Source organism: Erinaceus europaeus, chromosome 11 (genome assembly GCF_950295315.1).
Source record: "Erinaceus europaeus chromosome 11, mEriEur2.1, whole genome shotgun sequence".
NCBI lineage: Eukaryota > Metazoa > Chordata > Mammalia > Eulipotyphla > Erinaceidae > Erinaceus > Erinaceus europaeus.
This window is the reverse complement of record NC_080172.1, coordinates 20,739,601-20,754,955: the sequence shown is the minus strand read 5'-3', so window position 1 is coordinate 20,754,955 and position 15,355 is coordinate 20,739,601. Positions and strand designations below refer to the sequence as shown.

The window sequence follows — 15,355 nt, the reverse complement described above, 5'->3', positions numbered from 1 at the left end:
CTCAGCTTCCATATACACACCTGCTGGCATTGATGACGCAATGGAGACTTGGGTAGGGGTAGACAGCATAATGGCTATGCACACAGACTCTCATGCCTGAGGCTCCGTCATGTCCCAGGTTCAGTCGGAGACTTGGCATGTTGCTCATTTACTACCTTGGTAAGAGTCTTTTTTTTTTTTATCTAAAATTCCATATGAAACGCAACAACGAAGCAATAATTTCAGTAATAATAATTCCAGTAATAAGGATTTATTATAAAGAATTTGTTTCTATACTGAGAGAATAGTTAATTTTTTAAAGTAATACCTCATCTGGTAATTATTCCTGAATGTGCAATGATCAAGGTGAAAACAAACTCTGCATAGAGGTATTTATGATACTGAGCATTTAAGAGCATTTAAGTAGTAAAGAATTCTGGAAGTTGTTTACTCAGCTCTCTCACCTTTAGCTAAGTCACCTTAAACCTAGGGATATGAATGATTTGCTTAAGATAACACAGGACATTAGTGATAAAAAAAATAATAAAAATAACATGCTTTTCATTACCTTCTATTCAGATCTCATGATTTGAAATGACTTCTACTTCTCTCAAGTGATTTTATACTTACATTTCCCCCCCATTCTAACTCTCTCTATTTTATCTGTAACACAGAACTAGTAAGTTTTGAAAAAAAATTATATCTTAACCAAAGATATTTGGTTCAGTGGGGTTAGGATTGAACATGGATTTTTTTCCCCCTCCATGGCTATTGCTGGGGCTTTAGGCACGCACTACGAATCCACTGCTCCTGGTGACTGGCTTTTTTCACTTTATTGCATAGGAAAAAGAGACATTGACAGGGGAGGGGGAGATAGAGAGGGAGAGAGAAAGACACCTGCTTCACTGCCTCACTGCTTGTGAAGTGATCCCCCTGCAGGTGGGGAGCCAGGGCCTCAAACCAGCATCCTTGCACTTCATACTATGTGCACTTAACTTGGTGTGCTACTGCCCAGCCCTCTCAGAAATGTTCATAATTTTTAAATGTTCCAGATGATTTTGACGCAAGTGACTCCATGAGAATCACTGGAGGTTTTCACTACTCACTCTCTGGATTTAGTGGTATGTTTGTAAATAATTCAGTTGGGCTGAAGAAGAGAAACTTGCTAATGTGTCAGGTGTTGGAGGAGGTAATTAAAAAGAAGATACCAAAAATGAAGGAGTTTGGCTTTTAATAGTTCACTTTGATTGTATAGGCAGAAGTCTGAAACCAGAAACAATTCTTACTCCCCTCATTTCACTTTCCCCATAAAAAGTTGCACCAGATATATATACAATGGAATACTACTCGTGGTGAATTTACATTCTTCACCTCATCTTGGATGGAGCTTGAAGGAATCATGTTAAGTGAGATAAGCCAGAAACAGAAGGATTAATATGGGATGATCCAACTCATAGATAGAAGCTGAAAAATAAGAACAGAAGGGAAAACACAGAGCAGAACTTGGACAGGATTTGGTGTATTGCACCAAAGTAAAGGACTCTGGAACATAATGGGTGAGGAGGCCCTAGGAGGGGGGTTAGAGTGTTATGCAGGAAACAGATATGTTACTCATGCAAGCACCAACTACTATATTTTACTGTCGAGTATAAACCATTAATACCCCCAATAAAGGAAAAAAAAAAAGAGAGAGAGGGAAAAAAAATGTAACTAGGAAGGAGGGAAGGAGACTTTCAAAAGCCCCAGGGTCAAAGCTAAGAAGTGTCCTGGTCTCTCTGAATCTTTCTTTCTGTATCTCTCTTTCTTTCATTAAATTAAATGTATATTTTAAAAAAGAAAAAAGAAAAGGTGCACCAGTTGACAGTCTGTGTGTGTTGGGGTTGGGACATGTGATCTGGTAGTGGATTTTAAGGTGAGGAAGGAATAAGAGACATTGCTAGGAAAGAAGCAGGAAAAAAGAAAAGAAACAGTAGGGGAGGCCTGAGTGGTAGTGCGGGTTAAGCATACATGGCTCAAAGCATAAGGACCGGCGTAAGGATCCTGGTTCGAGCCCCCAGACCCCAGACCCCAGACCCCACCTGCAGGGGAGTCGCTTCACAAGCAGTGACGCAAGTCTGCAAGTGTCTATCTTTCTCCCACCCCGGTCTTCCCCTCCTCTCTCCATTTCTCTCTGTCCTATCCAACAATAACAACAACATCAACGATAAACAACAAGGGAAAAAGGAGAAAAGTAGCCTCCAGAAGCAGTGGATTCGCAGTGCAGGCACTGAGCCCCAGCAATAATCTTGGAGGCAAAAAAAAAAAAAAAGTAAAGAAGTAGCGTCAAAAAAATCAAACAAACAAGGTCAAAAAGCACGCTTACTTGAATAGCGTGTCTACCTTGCCATGTGTACAAACCAAGTTTGAACCTGTCTCCCACTGTACTGGAGGAAGATTTGGTACTGAGTTATCTACCCATGTATCCATCTATATCCATCTGTCCCGTCCTATCCTGTCCTGTCTCATCCTGTCTGGTCCCATTCCGTCCCATTCCCCCATCTTTTTTTTTCTATCTTTTTTAAATATTTATTTTCCTTTTGTTGCCCTTGTTGTTTTTATTGTTGTAGTTATTATTATTGTTGTTGATGTCATCGTTGTTGGATAGGACAGAGAGAAATGGAGAGAGGATGGGAAGACAGAGAGAAGGAGAGAAAGATAGACACCTACAACCGGAATCCTTAAACCCGTCCTTGTGCTTTGCGCCATGTGCGCTTAACCGGCTGCACTACTGCCGGACTCCCTCTATCTATCTATCTATCTATCTATCTATCTATCTATCTATCTATCTATCTATCTATCTATCTATCTATCTACCTATCTATCTATCTTATCTATCTACACCATCACCATCTATCTGAAAAACAATCAAACAAAAAATAAAACAGGCTGGTAGGTGCAAGGTGGGTGGACCCTGTGAGAAAAGCAGGGAAAGATACTTAAGAGCAGTTAAGGGGCCGGGTGTTGGTGCATCTGACTAAGTGCATACATTATAACGCTCAAGAACCAGATCCATGTGGGGAGTTTCACTTCTGAGTGGGGAAGCAGTACTGTAGGTACTTACCTTTCTATCTCTCTACCTTCCCCTTCCTTCTTGACTTCTCTGTCTTGATTTAATAAAAGGAAAATAAAATAAAGAGTAATTAGCGGGCTGGGAGAGGGGTTACATAGCATTGTGGTTATGCAAAGAGGCTGTCATGCCTGAGGCTCCAAAGTACCAGGTTCAGTCTACCAACCACCATAAACCAGAGTTGATTAGTGCCCCGGGGGCAGGGGAGGGTAAAATGAGTAATTATTCAAATTGTGTCTTTAAAATCTGAGTCATCTTAAAAAGGAAGTCAAAGTCCCATTATATGGGCTCTTTTTTTTTTCCTTTTTAATTTTCCCTTATATTATACTTGATAGGACAGAGAGAAATTGAGAGGAGAAGGGAGATAGAGAAACAGAAATACAGATACCTGCAGACTTGCTTCACCATCCATGAAGCTTCCCCTGGCAGGTGGGGAGTGGGGGCTTTGAACCCAGGCCCTTGCATATGATACTATGTACACTTAACCAGGTATGCTACTACCTCTCCCCTCATTATGTGGGTTCTTAATGCTGAAAGGTACCAATACTGTTAGTAGAAGACATGGAGGAAGTATTGTCATTTTTAATTTTTGTTTCAGTTAGAGTAGATATCAAGGAACAAATCTCACTTTCTACAATAATGAAGACTGAGTTTTGCTTGAAGTAAAAACTTAATTTGCATGGTGAAAAGCCTTCCGGACTGTATCTTGAGTTCTGAATGGAAAGACATACCAACAGTAATGCACACTAGAATTAATTAAATATGGATGCAAAGGACACATAATAACGTCTGAATGGAGATGTTTATTTCTGGCACTTGCTTTGCAATGAAATTTACTCTTATTTCTGGATGATATTTTGGGTCTTTTCCTCACCAGCCCAAATCTCACCTGGCGAGATATGCAGCACCTGGTTGTCTGGACCTCTGAGTATGACCCTCTGGCCAGTAACCCTGGATGGAAGAAGAATGGAGCAGGCTTGATGGTAAACAGTCGGTTTGGATTCGGATTGCTAAATGCCAAAGCTCTGGTGGACTTGGCTGATCCAAAGACGTGGAGGACTGTGCCTGAAAAGAAGGAATGTGTTGTAAAGGACAACAGCTTTGAGCCTAGGTAAGTGTCTTTAGGGTCTTTGAACAAATGTGTGCCTGCAACATTATTGGATCATATTTGTCCTGACTTGGTTTTCCTCATCTTCTCTTCTGAGGTAGATGGAAATGGTATTTGTCATGTGGGTCCATAGGGACTCGTTGAAAGACAATAGATATGCAAATTTTGTTTGCATATTCCTTTTGTGGTCTACTGACCATGTAATATTATATTTAGGATATATAACGTTGATATCATACATATCATAGTAAAATCATTGTCAGGGCCAGGTGGTGGCATACTTGGTTGAGTGCACATGTTACAATGCACAAGGACCCTGGATCAAGCCCCTCCCTGTCCTCACCAGCAGGGGGAAAGCTTTACAAGTGGTGAAGCAATATTGCAGGTGTCTCTCCTCTATCACCCCCTTCCCTCTCGATTTCTGGCTGTTTCTACCAAATATATAAAGATTATAAAATATTTTTGTAAAAATTATTGCTAATATAACTTATCCACCATCAATTTTAAAATGCCTCCAGATTCAAAGATGTTATAATGTTGAAAAATTTCACCTTAAAATTTATGAAATGCAGGGTCTGGGAAGTAGCACTAGCATTATCACAATAAACTCAAGTGATTCATGACTTAACGTATATGAAAGAACTTCTCTCCTAGTGCTCACATACATAAAGTCTGGCCCACCACAATTGATCACAGAAGCATGGTATGGTGTAATTCTTTTGTTGATTTTGCCAAGGCAACTGTAATTATATGAAGACCCACTCACACAAAAGACCCAAGGGTAGTTAGCTTAATTCCATCCATTAAAAAAAAAAAGACAGAAAGAAAGAAAAGAAAAAAAAAAAAACAATCTTTTCTTTTTCTTCTTCTTCATGGAGAGAGGAGTGGAAGATAGAGAGGGGGAGAGAAAGACACCTGCAGACCTGCTTCACAGCCCATGAATCAACTTCCCTGCAGGTGGGGGTCCGGGGGCTTAAATTGGATCTTTAAATCAGTTCTTGCGCTTTGTGCCACGTGCACTTAACCCACTGCGCTACCGCCGGATTCCCAAAAAAAAACTTCTTAAGAGGAAAATAATTGAAGTAATGGACCGTTTTAATGTTGAACTCAAGAAAAAACTTACTAAATTATATATGATATATCTAGCTTTTTATTTTTTCTTTAAACCACCAGGGTGGGGCATAGTGCCAGGATTACAGATCTGCTCTTCTCACTGACCACTTTTTCCTTTTTTTTTTTCTTCCTATTTTTGATGGGACAGGAAGAAATTGAGACAGGAGGGGGAGATAGAGAGTTAAGAGATGAAAATACCTGCAGACCTGCTTCACTCCTTATGAAGCATTCCCCCCCCCCCCCTGCAGATAGGGAGTGGGAGCTTGAACCCGTGTCCTTGCATGTATTAACATATATGCTTAACCATATATACCACCTCCTGCCCTCCCTTGCTATTTTTTTTTAACTTATAGAAAGGAAACATTGGCAAAACCATAGAATAAGAGGGGTACAACTCCACACAATTCCCACCACCAGAACTCCGTATCCCATCCCCTCCCCTGATAGCTTTCCTATTCTTTAACCCTCTGGGAGTATGGACCCAAGGCCATTATGGAGTATAAAAACTATAAACTTCAATTTCATAGTAATTATTATTGACTATACTGTAGATGAAATTATTCATCTTGTTTACTTGAAACATCAAGCTTGTTAGTAACTCTACATTTCATCCTCCCTTATGTCACAACCACCATTTCACTCCTTGATCCTATGAATTTTGACTATTTTATATACTTTGTGTAAGTGGAATCCTATAATATTTATTCTGTAGCTGACTTATGTCCTGTAGCAAATGTTAAATATAGTTGCATATCGAAGGATTTATTTTTGTTAAAAGTTTAGCAATGCTCCCTTGTATGTATATATTAAAATCCAGTTTTTATGCTTTTGATGAGAATATTGCTCAGTTCTGGCCACTGGTGTTGCAGGGGTAGGAACTGTGACCTCCCACATGCAAATGCTCTACCCTATTATTACGTTATTTCCTCCTGGTTGCCCCTACCACTTCTTCTTCTTCTTCTTTTTTTCCTTATTAAGGATTAATGGTTTACAGTCAACAGTAAAATACAGTAGTTTGTACATGTGTAACTTTTCTAAGTTTTTCACATAACAATTCCACCTCCTCTACATCCTCCTCTGCCATCATGTTTCAGGACCTGAACCCTCCCACCCCCACCCCAGAGTCTTTTACTTTTGTGCAATACAAAAAAAACCAGTCCAAGTTCTGCTTGGTGCTTCTTATTTTTCAACTTCTTTTTTTATTAGTGATTTAGTAATTATTGGCAAAATTGTGGGATAAGAGGGATACAATTCCATACAGTTCCCACAACCAGAGTTCTGATTCCATTCCCTCCATTGGAAACTTTCCTATTCTTTATCCCTCTAGGAGTATGGACCAAAGATCTTTATGGGGTGCAGAAGGTGGAAGTTCTGGTTTCTGTAATTGCTTCCCCACTGGACATGGGTGTTGGCAGGTCGATCCATACTCCCAGCCTGTTTCTATCTTTCCTTAGTGGGGCAGGTCTATGGGGAGGTGAGGTTCCAGGACACATTGGTGAGGTAGACTTTACTTTTCATTAATTCATCTGTTTGTGGACATTTATCTTGTTTACACAAACTGGCTATTGTAAATGGTGATGCAGTGAACATGGGATCTCACCAGGATCTGATCTCATCAGTTATTTTAGGAGATATTCAGCCAGGGGATTGTGGGAGCATATGGTAGTTCTATTTTTAATATTCTTCAAGGAACTTTCATATTGTTTTCCATAGTGATTGTACTTTTCCATATTTCCACCAGTGAACAATAATTTCTCCACATCCTCACCTAGATTTTATATGTAATTGCTATCTGACTGATGTTACATTTCTCTGATCATTAACTCAGTGATCATAAATATTATGATCACTACTTTTGAGCATTTTTTGTTTTCTACGAATTTGTAAAAATGGTATGATTTTATATATATTAAAATTACTTTATTTTTATTTTATTTATAAAAAGGAAACACTGGCAAAACTATAGGATAAGAGGGGTATAACTCCACACAACTCACACCACCATAACTCTGTATCCCATCCCCTCCCCTGATAGCTTTCCTATTCTTTGATCCTCTGGGAGTATGGACCCAAGGTCATTGTGGGATGCAGAAGGTGGAAGGTCTGGCTTCTGTAATTGTTTCCCAGCTGAACATGGGCATTGACAGGTTGATCCATACTCCCAGTCTGCCTCTCTCTTTCCTTAGTGGGGCAGGGTTCTGGGGAAGCGGAGCTCCAGGACATATTGGTGGGGTTGTCTGTCCAGGGAAGTCTGGTTGGCATCATACTAGCATCTGGAACCTGGTGACTGAAAAGATGGTTAACATATAAAGCCAAACAAATTGTTGACTAATCGTGAACCTAAAGGCTTGAATAGTGCAGATGAAGATTTGGGGGGGGGGTCTCCATTTTGTAGATAGCTATTAGGCATATTTTAGTTATATTCCAAAGGGCCTGTAGCTATACTAGTTGTATTTTTTTTTTTCCTGAGCCTGAAATCTGATATGCAGGTGGATCCAAGTTATTGTCTGGGAACATGATGTCATGACTGGAAAAAGGACCAGAAAGCTGGATCAGGGAAGAGAGTGGCTCTCAAATATGGGAAAGAGGCATAAATATTGTTGACTGTAACCTCCATCAATTTGATGCAATCCAGGTGCCCCACAACAGATGAGTGACTGAGAAAGCTGTGTTATATATACACAATGGAATACTACACAGCTATTAAGAACAATGAACCCACCTTCTCTGACCCATCTTGGATGGAGCTAGAAGGAATTATGCTAAGCGAGCTAAGTCAGAAAGATAAAGATGAATATGGGATGATCAGAAGTTGAGAAAGAAGAACAGAAAGGGGAACACAAAGTAGTATTTGACTGAATTTGGAGTAGGGAACCAAAATAAAATTCATTCTTAATTAACATCAAAGGGGACTCCATTTGTTGTAGGGAGCGAGAAGCTTAACTGAATATTTCATCAACGTGCATGTTTATACATTCATAAAAATCATGGGAGATGGTTCTTCATCAGTAAATTGAATGATTTCACATGATCTTTATTGTATCTAGAGAACTAAAAGCAAATGGAGAAGTTGTTATTGAAATTCCAACAAAAGCCTGTGAAGGACAAGAAAATGCTATTAAATCCCTGGAACATGTACAATTCGAAGCAACAATCGAATATTCCCGTAGAGGGGATCTTCATGTCACACTCACTTCTGCTGCTGGTAATTTTTTTTTCAATATTTCATCTAAACCACAGGTTTTAAAGTGTTATGTAAGTCGAATGATTCCAAATCAGTGAACCAGTATTTTATTGATAGGACTCAATCTTCCAATAGATATTTTTAGGTCTTAAAGTATATGCATATTTTTCATTTTTCTCTCCCTGTTCACTCTAACCAATGCAATAAAGGAAGCTTTCTGGAGTAAACACACTTTCAGACTGAGTTCAGTTTCCCAGTTCACTGATCTATCATTCATTTCTCTCAGGGACTATGTTAGTTAAAGTAACTGATAATTTATTAATAAATATAACAAGGTATATTCAATAAATAGCATGAAAAAGTTGTGGATCTAGAGAGTGCTTAGAATAGCAAAATTTCCATAATGATATGATTCAAGCCAAATATGAAAGCTGTATTTTCCTGAGAATATACCAATTTAGATAAGCTGTGGCTGACACCTGCTTTTGACCACAACCCACAATCTGATCAGTAAACACTGATGCCAGTTAGACTTTCATGCCTTTCATGTTAGACTGGATTTTGGGGAACTAAATTTAATTTCTGTAGCTGTGTTTTATGTTATATTCTATTGGAGTTTCCCCTCTGTATTTCCCCTTTCTTGAGAAAGAAACATTATTTGTTGGCCTACAGAGTTGAGCTACTTATATAATTTTCTTATAGAATACAAACTCCCTAGAGATTTGTGGATTCTGTTAACTCTGGAGTTATGCTTTTTGCATTTTAGAATTGGCCTTAAAAATAAAAAATTTGGCCTGAATTTTCATTGACGACCATATAGTTCAAAATTCAGGCCAATTTACACCATTTTATTAAAAGAGACACCATTTTATTAAAACCACTTTATGGGTGGAAATAAAAATTTATAAGAAAGTAGTTATCATATAAGTACAATTTCTTATCTTGATAGTTGTCTATGCACCTCCCACCACCAGCTGGAGTCCTTTTCTGCCATTTTGCACTGAGTCTCCAATGCTTTCTCAGCCCATTTTGAACTCTTTTCTTTGGAGCCCTTGACTTTGGTGCAATAGATCACAGCTGTCCTAAATTTTAATCCTTACTTTCCTTTTTATAGAAAGAAACATTATTTGTTGACCTAGAGAGAGCTTAAATTTGAAAATTTAAAATGAAAAGTTCATTTTAGTTTTTATAATGAAAAGTTTTTAAAGTTTTCATTTTTTTAAATGAAAAGTTCATTTTAGTTTTTATATCATATGAGATTGCTAGATTACTATTTTTATATTGACACTTATTAATAATGTATTACATGCTAGATAATTCCTTAAGTATTGTGTATAGAAATATTTTTCTTGTGAATGTCTCAGTCCTGGTTTTGCACTAAAAAAAAAAAGACAAGATGAGTACCAATTTTTTCAGTTATCAGATACTAAAATGCATCCTTTTCAAAGCTCTCAGCATATTTATTCATTTCTATCTATCTATTGCATGAAAATAGGGACCAGCACCATACTGTTGGCTGAAAGAGAACGGGACACATCTCCCAATGGCTTCAAGAACTGGGACTTTATGTCTGTTCACACATGGGGAGAGAATCCTATAGGCACCTGGACTTTGCGAATTACAGATATGGTAAGTATGAATGAGATGATATATAAACACAATCTCACTTGAAAAACCTTGAAGTGTTTTTATTTTGGTATCACCATTAATCAGGATCCTAAATAATTCTGATGATCTCAAAGTAGAGTTAAAGAAATCATGTTTTATTTCAAGACTTGCCCATTTGACTATTTACTTCTTAGACAGAGAAACCCTATGCAAGTGAGCTATTTAGTTGTCCCTGGGTTATTTTTAAAATTTAGGCTATCTTCTATGTAAAGGATAAAAGATATACTAATACATACTGTGATAGACTGTGATATGAATCCAAGTGTCATATCAAAACATTAGAGTGCAGTTAGCTGCAAGAAATTTAGCCTCTACAATCACAATCACCTGAATTTACTAAGATAGCTAAATGCAAGATCTGCTCAGGTTTTAATCTCTGACACAAATATAAGTCAGAGCTGAGCAATGGTAGAAAAGAAGGGGAAGAAGAAGAAGGAGAAGGAGAAGGAGAAGAAAGAGGGAGAAGGAGAAGGAGAAGAAGCAGAAGAAGAGGAAGGAGAAAGAAGAGGAAGAAGAAAAAGAAGAAGAGGAAGAAGAAAGAAGAGGAAGAAGAAGGAAGAGAAGAAAAAGAAAAAGAAAGTTGCTTGATTGCTAGATTAGCTTTAATCTACACACATAAAGGAACTTCAGTATTTTCTTTTTTAAAATTGTCTTTATTTATTGGATAGAGATAGCCGGAAATCAACAGCGAAGGGGGACATATTGCTTTACCACTTGCAAAGTTTCTCCCCCACTACAGGAGGGAACCTGGGGCTGGAACCTGGTCCTTGTGCATTCATTGTAACTTGTATGCTTAACCAAGTGCACCACCACTTGGCCCTGGAACTTCAGTATTTTCTACAGTGGCTATATATAAGTAACTGCTTTTAGACAAGATATACTCTTTTAGTAAAGATCTTTCTTTTAAATTATGAAATACAATGGAAAGCATTTTTCATTCCTGTCTTACTATTTACAAACACTTTTTGATAGTTTCTAAAATTATCATTCCACAAATGTAAAATTTAAGGACTAATTCATGCTAAAGTCTAGTTATTAGACACCATAGAAGCTGAAATACATATGTGTATATATATTTTTTACCAGTGGAATATTATACAAGTTCATAATTGGTAAAAAAGAAATTCTGTCTATAGAAGCTGTAATCAACTGTTGAGGAACACATTTAACAGGTTTATATGGCCTTCTGCATTTTATTAAATGAATTAGCCAGTCAATTCTCAACACCTTGAACTTATTAATTAAAAAAAATCACTGAAGTGACATCTTTGTAAGATTATATAGGGTGTATCTTTCAGCATCTCTATAGACTGAGTTCTGATTACCAATAAGTTTTCACTTACCACCGCACAATTACCTGCTTTACCCACTTCACTAATTCCACCTACCCCTTCTCTTCTATGAATCATTAATCTGTTCTCTTTATCAGTTTGTTTTTGTTTTGTGTTGTTTGTTTTTTTTGTTTTGCTTCTTTATATTTTGTATGGGAGTGAAACCATATGGCATCTATCTTGTCCTATCTGACTTGCTTCACTTAGCAGAATTCCTTCAAGCTCCAGATATTAATCTGTCAATTGTCATAGCAAGAGTGAACCCAATGATCTACATGGTTGTATGCTGAGCTCTGCACTTGGAATGCACAACATTTTAAGCTTGGTTTTTTAACGATGAAATCTTTTTAAAGTGTTTGGAAGCAGTTGGATGTAAACACTCATGTAAAATTATGTATGTTTATTTATTAGTCTGGAAGAATACAAAATGAAGGAAGGATTGTGAACTGGAAGCTGATTTTGCATGGGACCTCTTCTCAACCAGAACACATGAACCAACCTCGTGTGTACACATCCTACAACACTGTTCAGAATGACAGAAGAGGGGTAGAGAAGATGGTGGCTCCTGGAGAGGTCTGTCTGACTAGGTTCTTGGCATGCTGTCTTTTAGCTGTAATAGAAAATGAAACTGATAAAGTTGCACCTACCTTTCTGGGTGAGTGAGAGTGAGTCAAACATTTGTGGAGCAAATGAAATAGGAATGACAAGCTGTCTGTTTTCTATAAGGTGAAACCCTATTACCTTTAAATGTATTCCTTTACTCAGGAATTTATTTACAAACATAAATTAATAAATTATTAAAGACTATTAAGTTATCAGCGTTGGATGGTGGTGAACCCAATAGAGTACACATATTAGCATTGTGTCAGGAGCTGGTGTTCAAGACTCAGTCCACTTCCCACCTGCAATGAAACATCATCTGTGCTGAACCAATGCTGCAGGTGTCTCTCTGTTTCTTTCCCCATCTCTACCCAACTTCCCTCTCCATTAGTGAACTCTCTCTTTCCCTCTAAAAAAAAAATATATATATATAATGATTAAGTTCTCTGATGTGAATTTCCTCAAGTTGTAACTAATGGTCACTAATGAAGACAGCTACCTTTGTGCAAGATCACATGAACCTAACGTTTATATTGCACCCAAGTGCTTGTATGTTTGTTTAAATGGTTTCATTTAACCAATAATCCCTAAGGTTCACGTGATCAAATTCCATTGGCATGCCTTAATGAATTCTTAGTCAAAACTTCTTGGGCACTCAGAGGAGTGGTACAGAGTCATAATTTCTCTCAGAAAATTTCTGAGGATAACTCAAATCACTTATTCATGTCTCTGGGTCTCAGCCCATGAAGGTTGTTGGCCATTTCCTTATCAGACAGTAGGCAGGAAGCATATTTCCTTGATCTCTGTATACCCAGCCCAGCATATCAAATGTATCAGGTAGGTTATCAAAACTTTCAAAAATGACCTTAGAAGTCTGGCTCTGTGATGGGTACTTTGGAAGATACAAGAACATAGCATTTCTTCAAGAAATTTATAATTCTTCCACAACTATTCACAAAGAACTGCTTCTCTAATTTCTTCAATTCCCTTTTATCCAACCCATTACCTTTATCTCTCCCCAGGCCCCATTTTCCAGTTTTTGCAGAGCAAAGGGTTGAGAAACAGCTCCAACATGGCTGCTTCATCAATTTTTTTTTCATTTTTTAAGACATTCCATGTTTTAACATCAGCTCCTTCTCCAAAGATGGATGGGAAATAAAGGGAACTAGAATGGTAAATTGTATGTTTTCCATAGGATAGGAACTTATGGTTTTAATTACTAATTAACTCAGAATTTTAAAAATTAAAATTAATGAATTCAGTAGTATTAAATGCCTTAACATGAAGTTTAATAGCTATTTAACTGGCAAGTACAGGAGACTAACAGTTATGAGTGCCTGTAAGCATCACCTCAGTACCACAGAACTGGAGGTATTCATACTTCCGTTTTATAGGTGAGGTTCAGAAAGAGTAAAATTATACCGAGGGTCAGTCAGTAAGCAGTAATAGAAAGATGAAAATCTGAGTTATTGTGACTGCACACCTTTTGCTCTCTCTAACCCCTAAACAGGTCATAGCCACATGCTGTAACTGACGTGCCTGACTGTAACTAATGAGTCTTCTTCTCTTTGTTGGTGACATTCTGTATTTTAGGAGCAACCGACACAAGAGAACCTGCATGAGAACATCCTGACCTCAGCTCTTCCCACCGGTGCTATGGTGGGGGGCGGGAGGAACGAGGTGGCAGAGGGAGCCCCTTCAGAGGCCATGCTGAGACTCCTGCAAAGTGCTTTCAGCAAAAACTCATCTCCAAGGCAATTGCCAAAGAAACCCCCAAGTGCAAAGCTCAACATTCCCTTAAAAAATTTCTATGAGGCCCTGGAAAAGCTGAACAAGCCTTCCCAGCTTAAAGACTCTGAGGACAGTCTGTATAATGATTATGTGGATGGTTTCTACAACACAAAACCTTATAAGCACAGAGATGACCGATTGCTGCAAGCTTTGGTGGACATTCTTAGAGACGAAAATTAAAATAAGCCTGTGGTCCTAAATTGAAAATATTCACACTTCTTCATTTTCCTTAGATTCGCCTGTATCTGAAGTGATTGTTTTTGTCATTACTATGTTTATAGTACTCATTGTGGCACTTCTTTTTCTCCCTAAAGTGGTCATTTGAAGGGAATGAGTTTATGTAGTAAATCAAACTTGAATGGATCAAAGTTCCTTCAAAACTTGTCTTCCCTGTGTGTAAAAGTAAGAGTTGGTTCTTTCAGAAGCTGCACACTACCCATGGTCCTCACACCACATTCAAATGCTTTCTTGAGTCCTCCCATCTCATTTCTTAAAAGAAAAGACATTACCTGGATGAGAGATTACTTTGAAAAAGTAATTGGAAAAAGAATGATAGAGAAAGAGAATCGTTCCTACAACTTGTCTTTGCCATGTGGTTATTACGATTTTGATATCAACAGATACTTTGTAACTTCTCAGTGGAAGAGATAAATGTTAGATCTATCATCTAGCTTTTCCCACTTCGAAGGACTTCTCTTTCAGAGAGTGGTCCTCTGGTTAGATTGGAGAAAAGATGGATTATTTTGAATCCAGAAACAGATATTGTGATGCAAATTATCTGGTTTGAACAATTTAAGAACTTTCCTCTTTGCTTGGTGTACCATGCAGAGGCCTCCAGGTATCCAAAGGTAGCTCTGACTCGGGTCGAGTGCTCTCACCTGCCTCTGTTTTCGTTCTTTTAAAGGCTTTCATTACCTGTCTCCTTTCTTAGCCACAAACTAAATCCCAAGAGAGCTATTTATACCCATTCTTGTGAACAAACCTATGTTTGAGACTTGACAAATTCCTAGATATATATTTGGTTAATGATAATTAAGGAAAGAAGTCACAAACACAGAGAACCATAGATAATATAATAACTGGAAATGTTAATGGGGGGAGCTAGTGGGAGGTTTTTCACCTGCTTGCTTTGTTTGATATATCCTTTTGAACAGGAGTTTCTTTTTGTTTGGTTGGTTTGAGTTCACTGCTTCCAGATCAACTTTTGTAGTCTTTTATTTCTCTCTCTTTCTCTCTCTCTCTATCTCTCTCTCTATATATATATATAGATATATATATCTATATCTCTCTCTCTCTCTCTCTCTCTATATATATATATATATATATATATATATATAGAGAGAGAGAGAGAGAGAGAGAGAGAGATAGAGAGAGATATGGTGTGGGGAGAAAAGAAGGGAAAGACATTACAGCACTAGAACTTCCCCTGTGGAATAACTTGGAGTAATGTGTGGTGTTCGGACACTAATCTAGCC

At 37.9% G+C, this 15,355-nt stretch overlaps 1 protein-coding gene across 1 annotated transcript in view; it reads left to right on the top strand.

Moving 5' to 3' along the window:
* Nucleotides 1-15,091, top strand: part of PCSK1 (proprotein convertase subtilisin/kexin type 1) — a 60,818-nt gene extending 45,727 nt beyond the window's left edge. Inside the window, exons 10-14 of the mRNA XM_007529911.3 lie at nt 3,963-4,196; nt 8,354-8,511; nt 9,986-10,119; nt 11,901-12,062; nt 13,683-15,091. Coding sequence (XP_007529973.1) covers nt 3,963-4,196; nt 8,354-8,511; nt 9,986-10,119; nt 11,901-12,062; nt 13,683-14,060 — 1,066 coding nt within the window. The 3' untranslated portion in view covers nt 14,061-15,091. The remainder of the gene's footprint in view (nt 1-3,962; nt 4,197-8,353; nt 8,512-9,985; nt 10,120-11,900; nt 12,063-13,682) is intronic.
* Nucleotides 15,092-15,355: the final 264 nt, after the last annotated feature.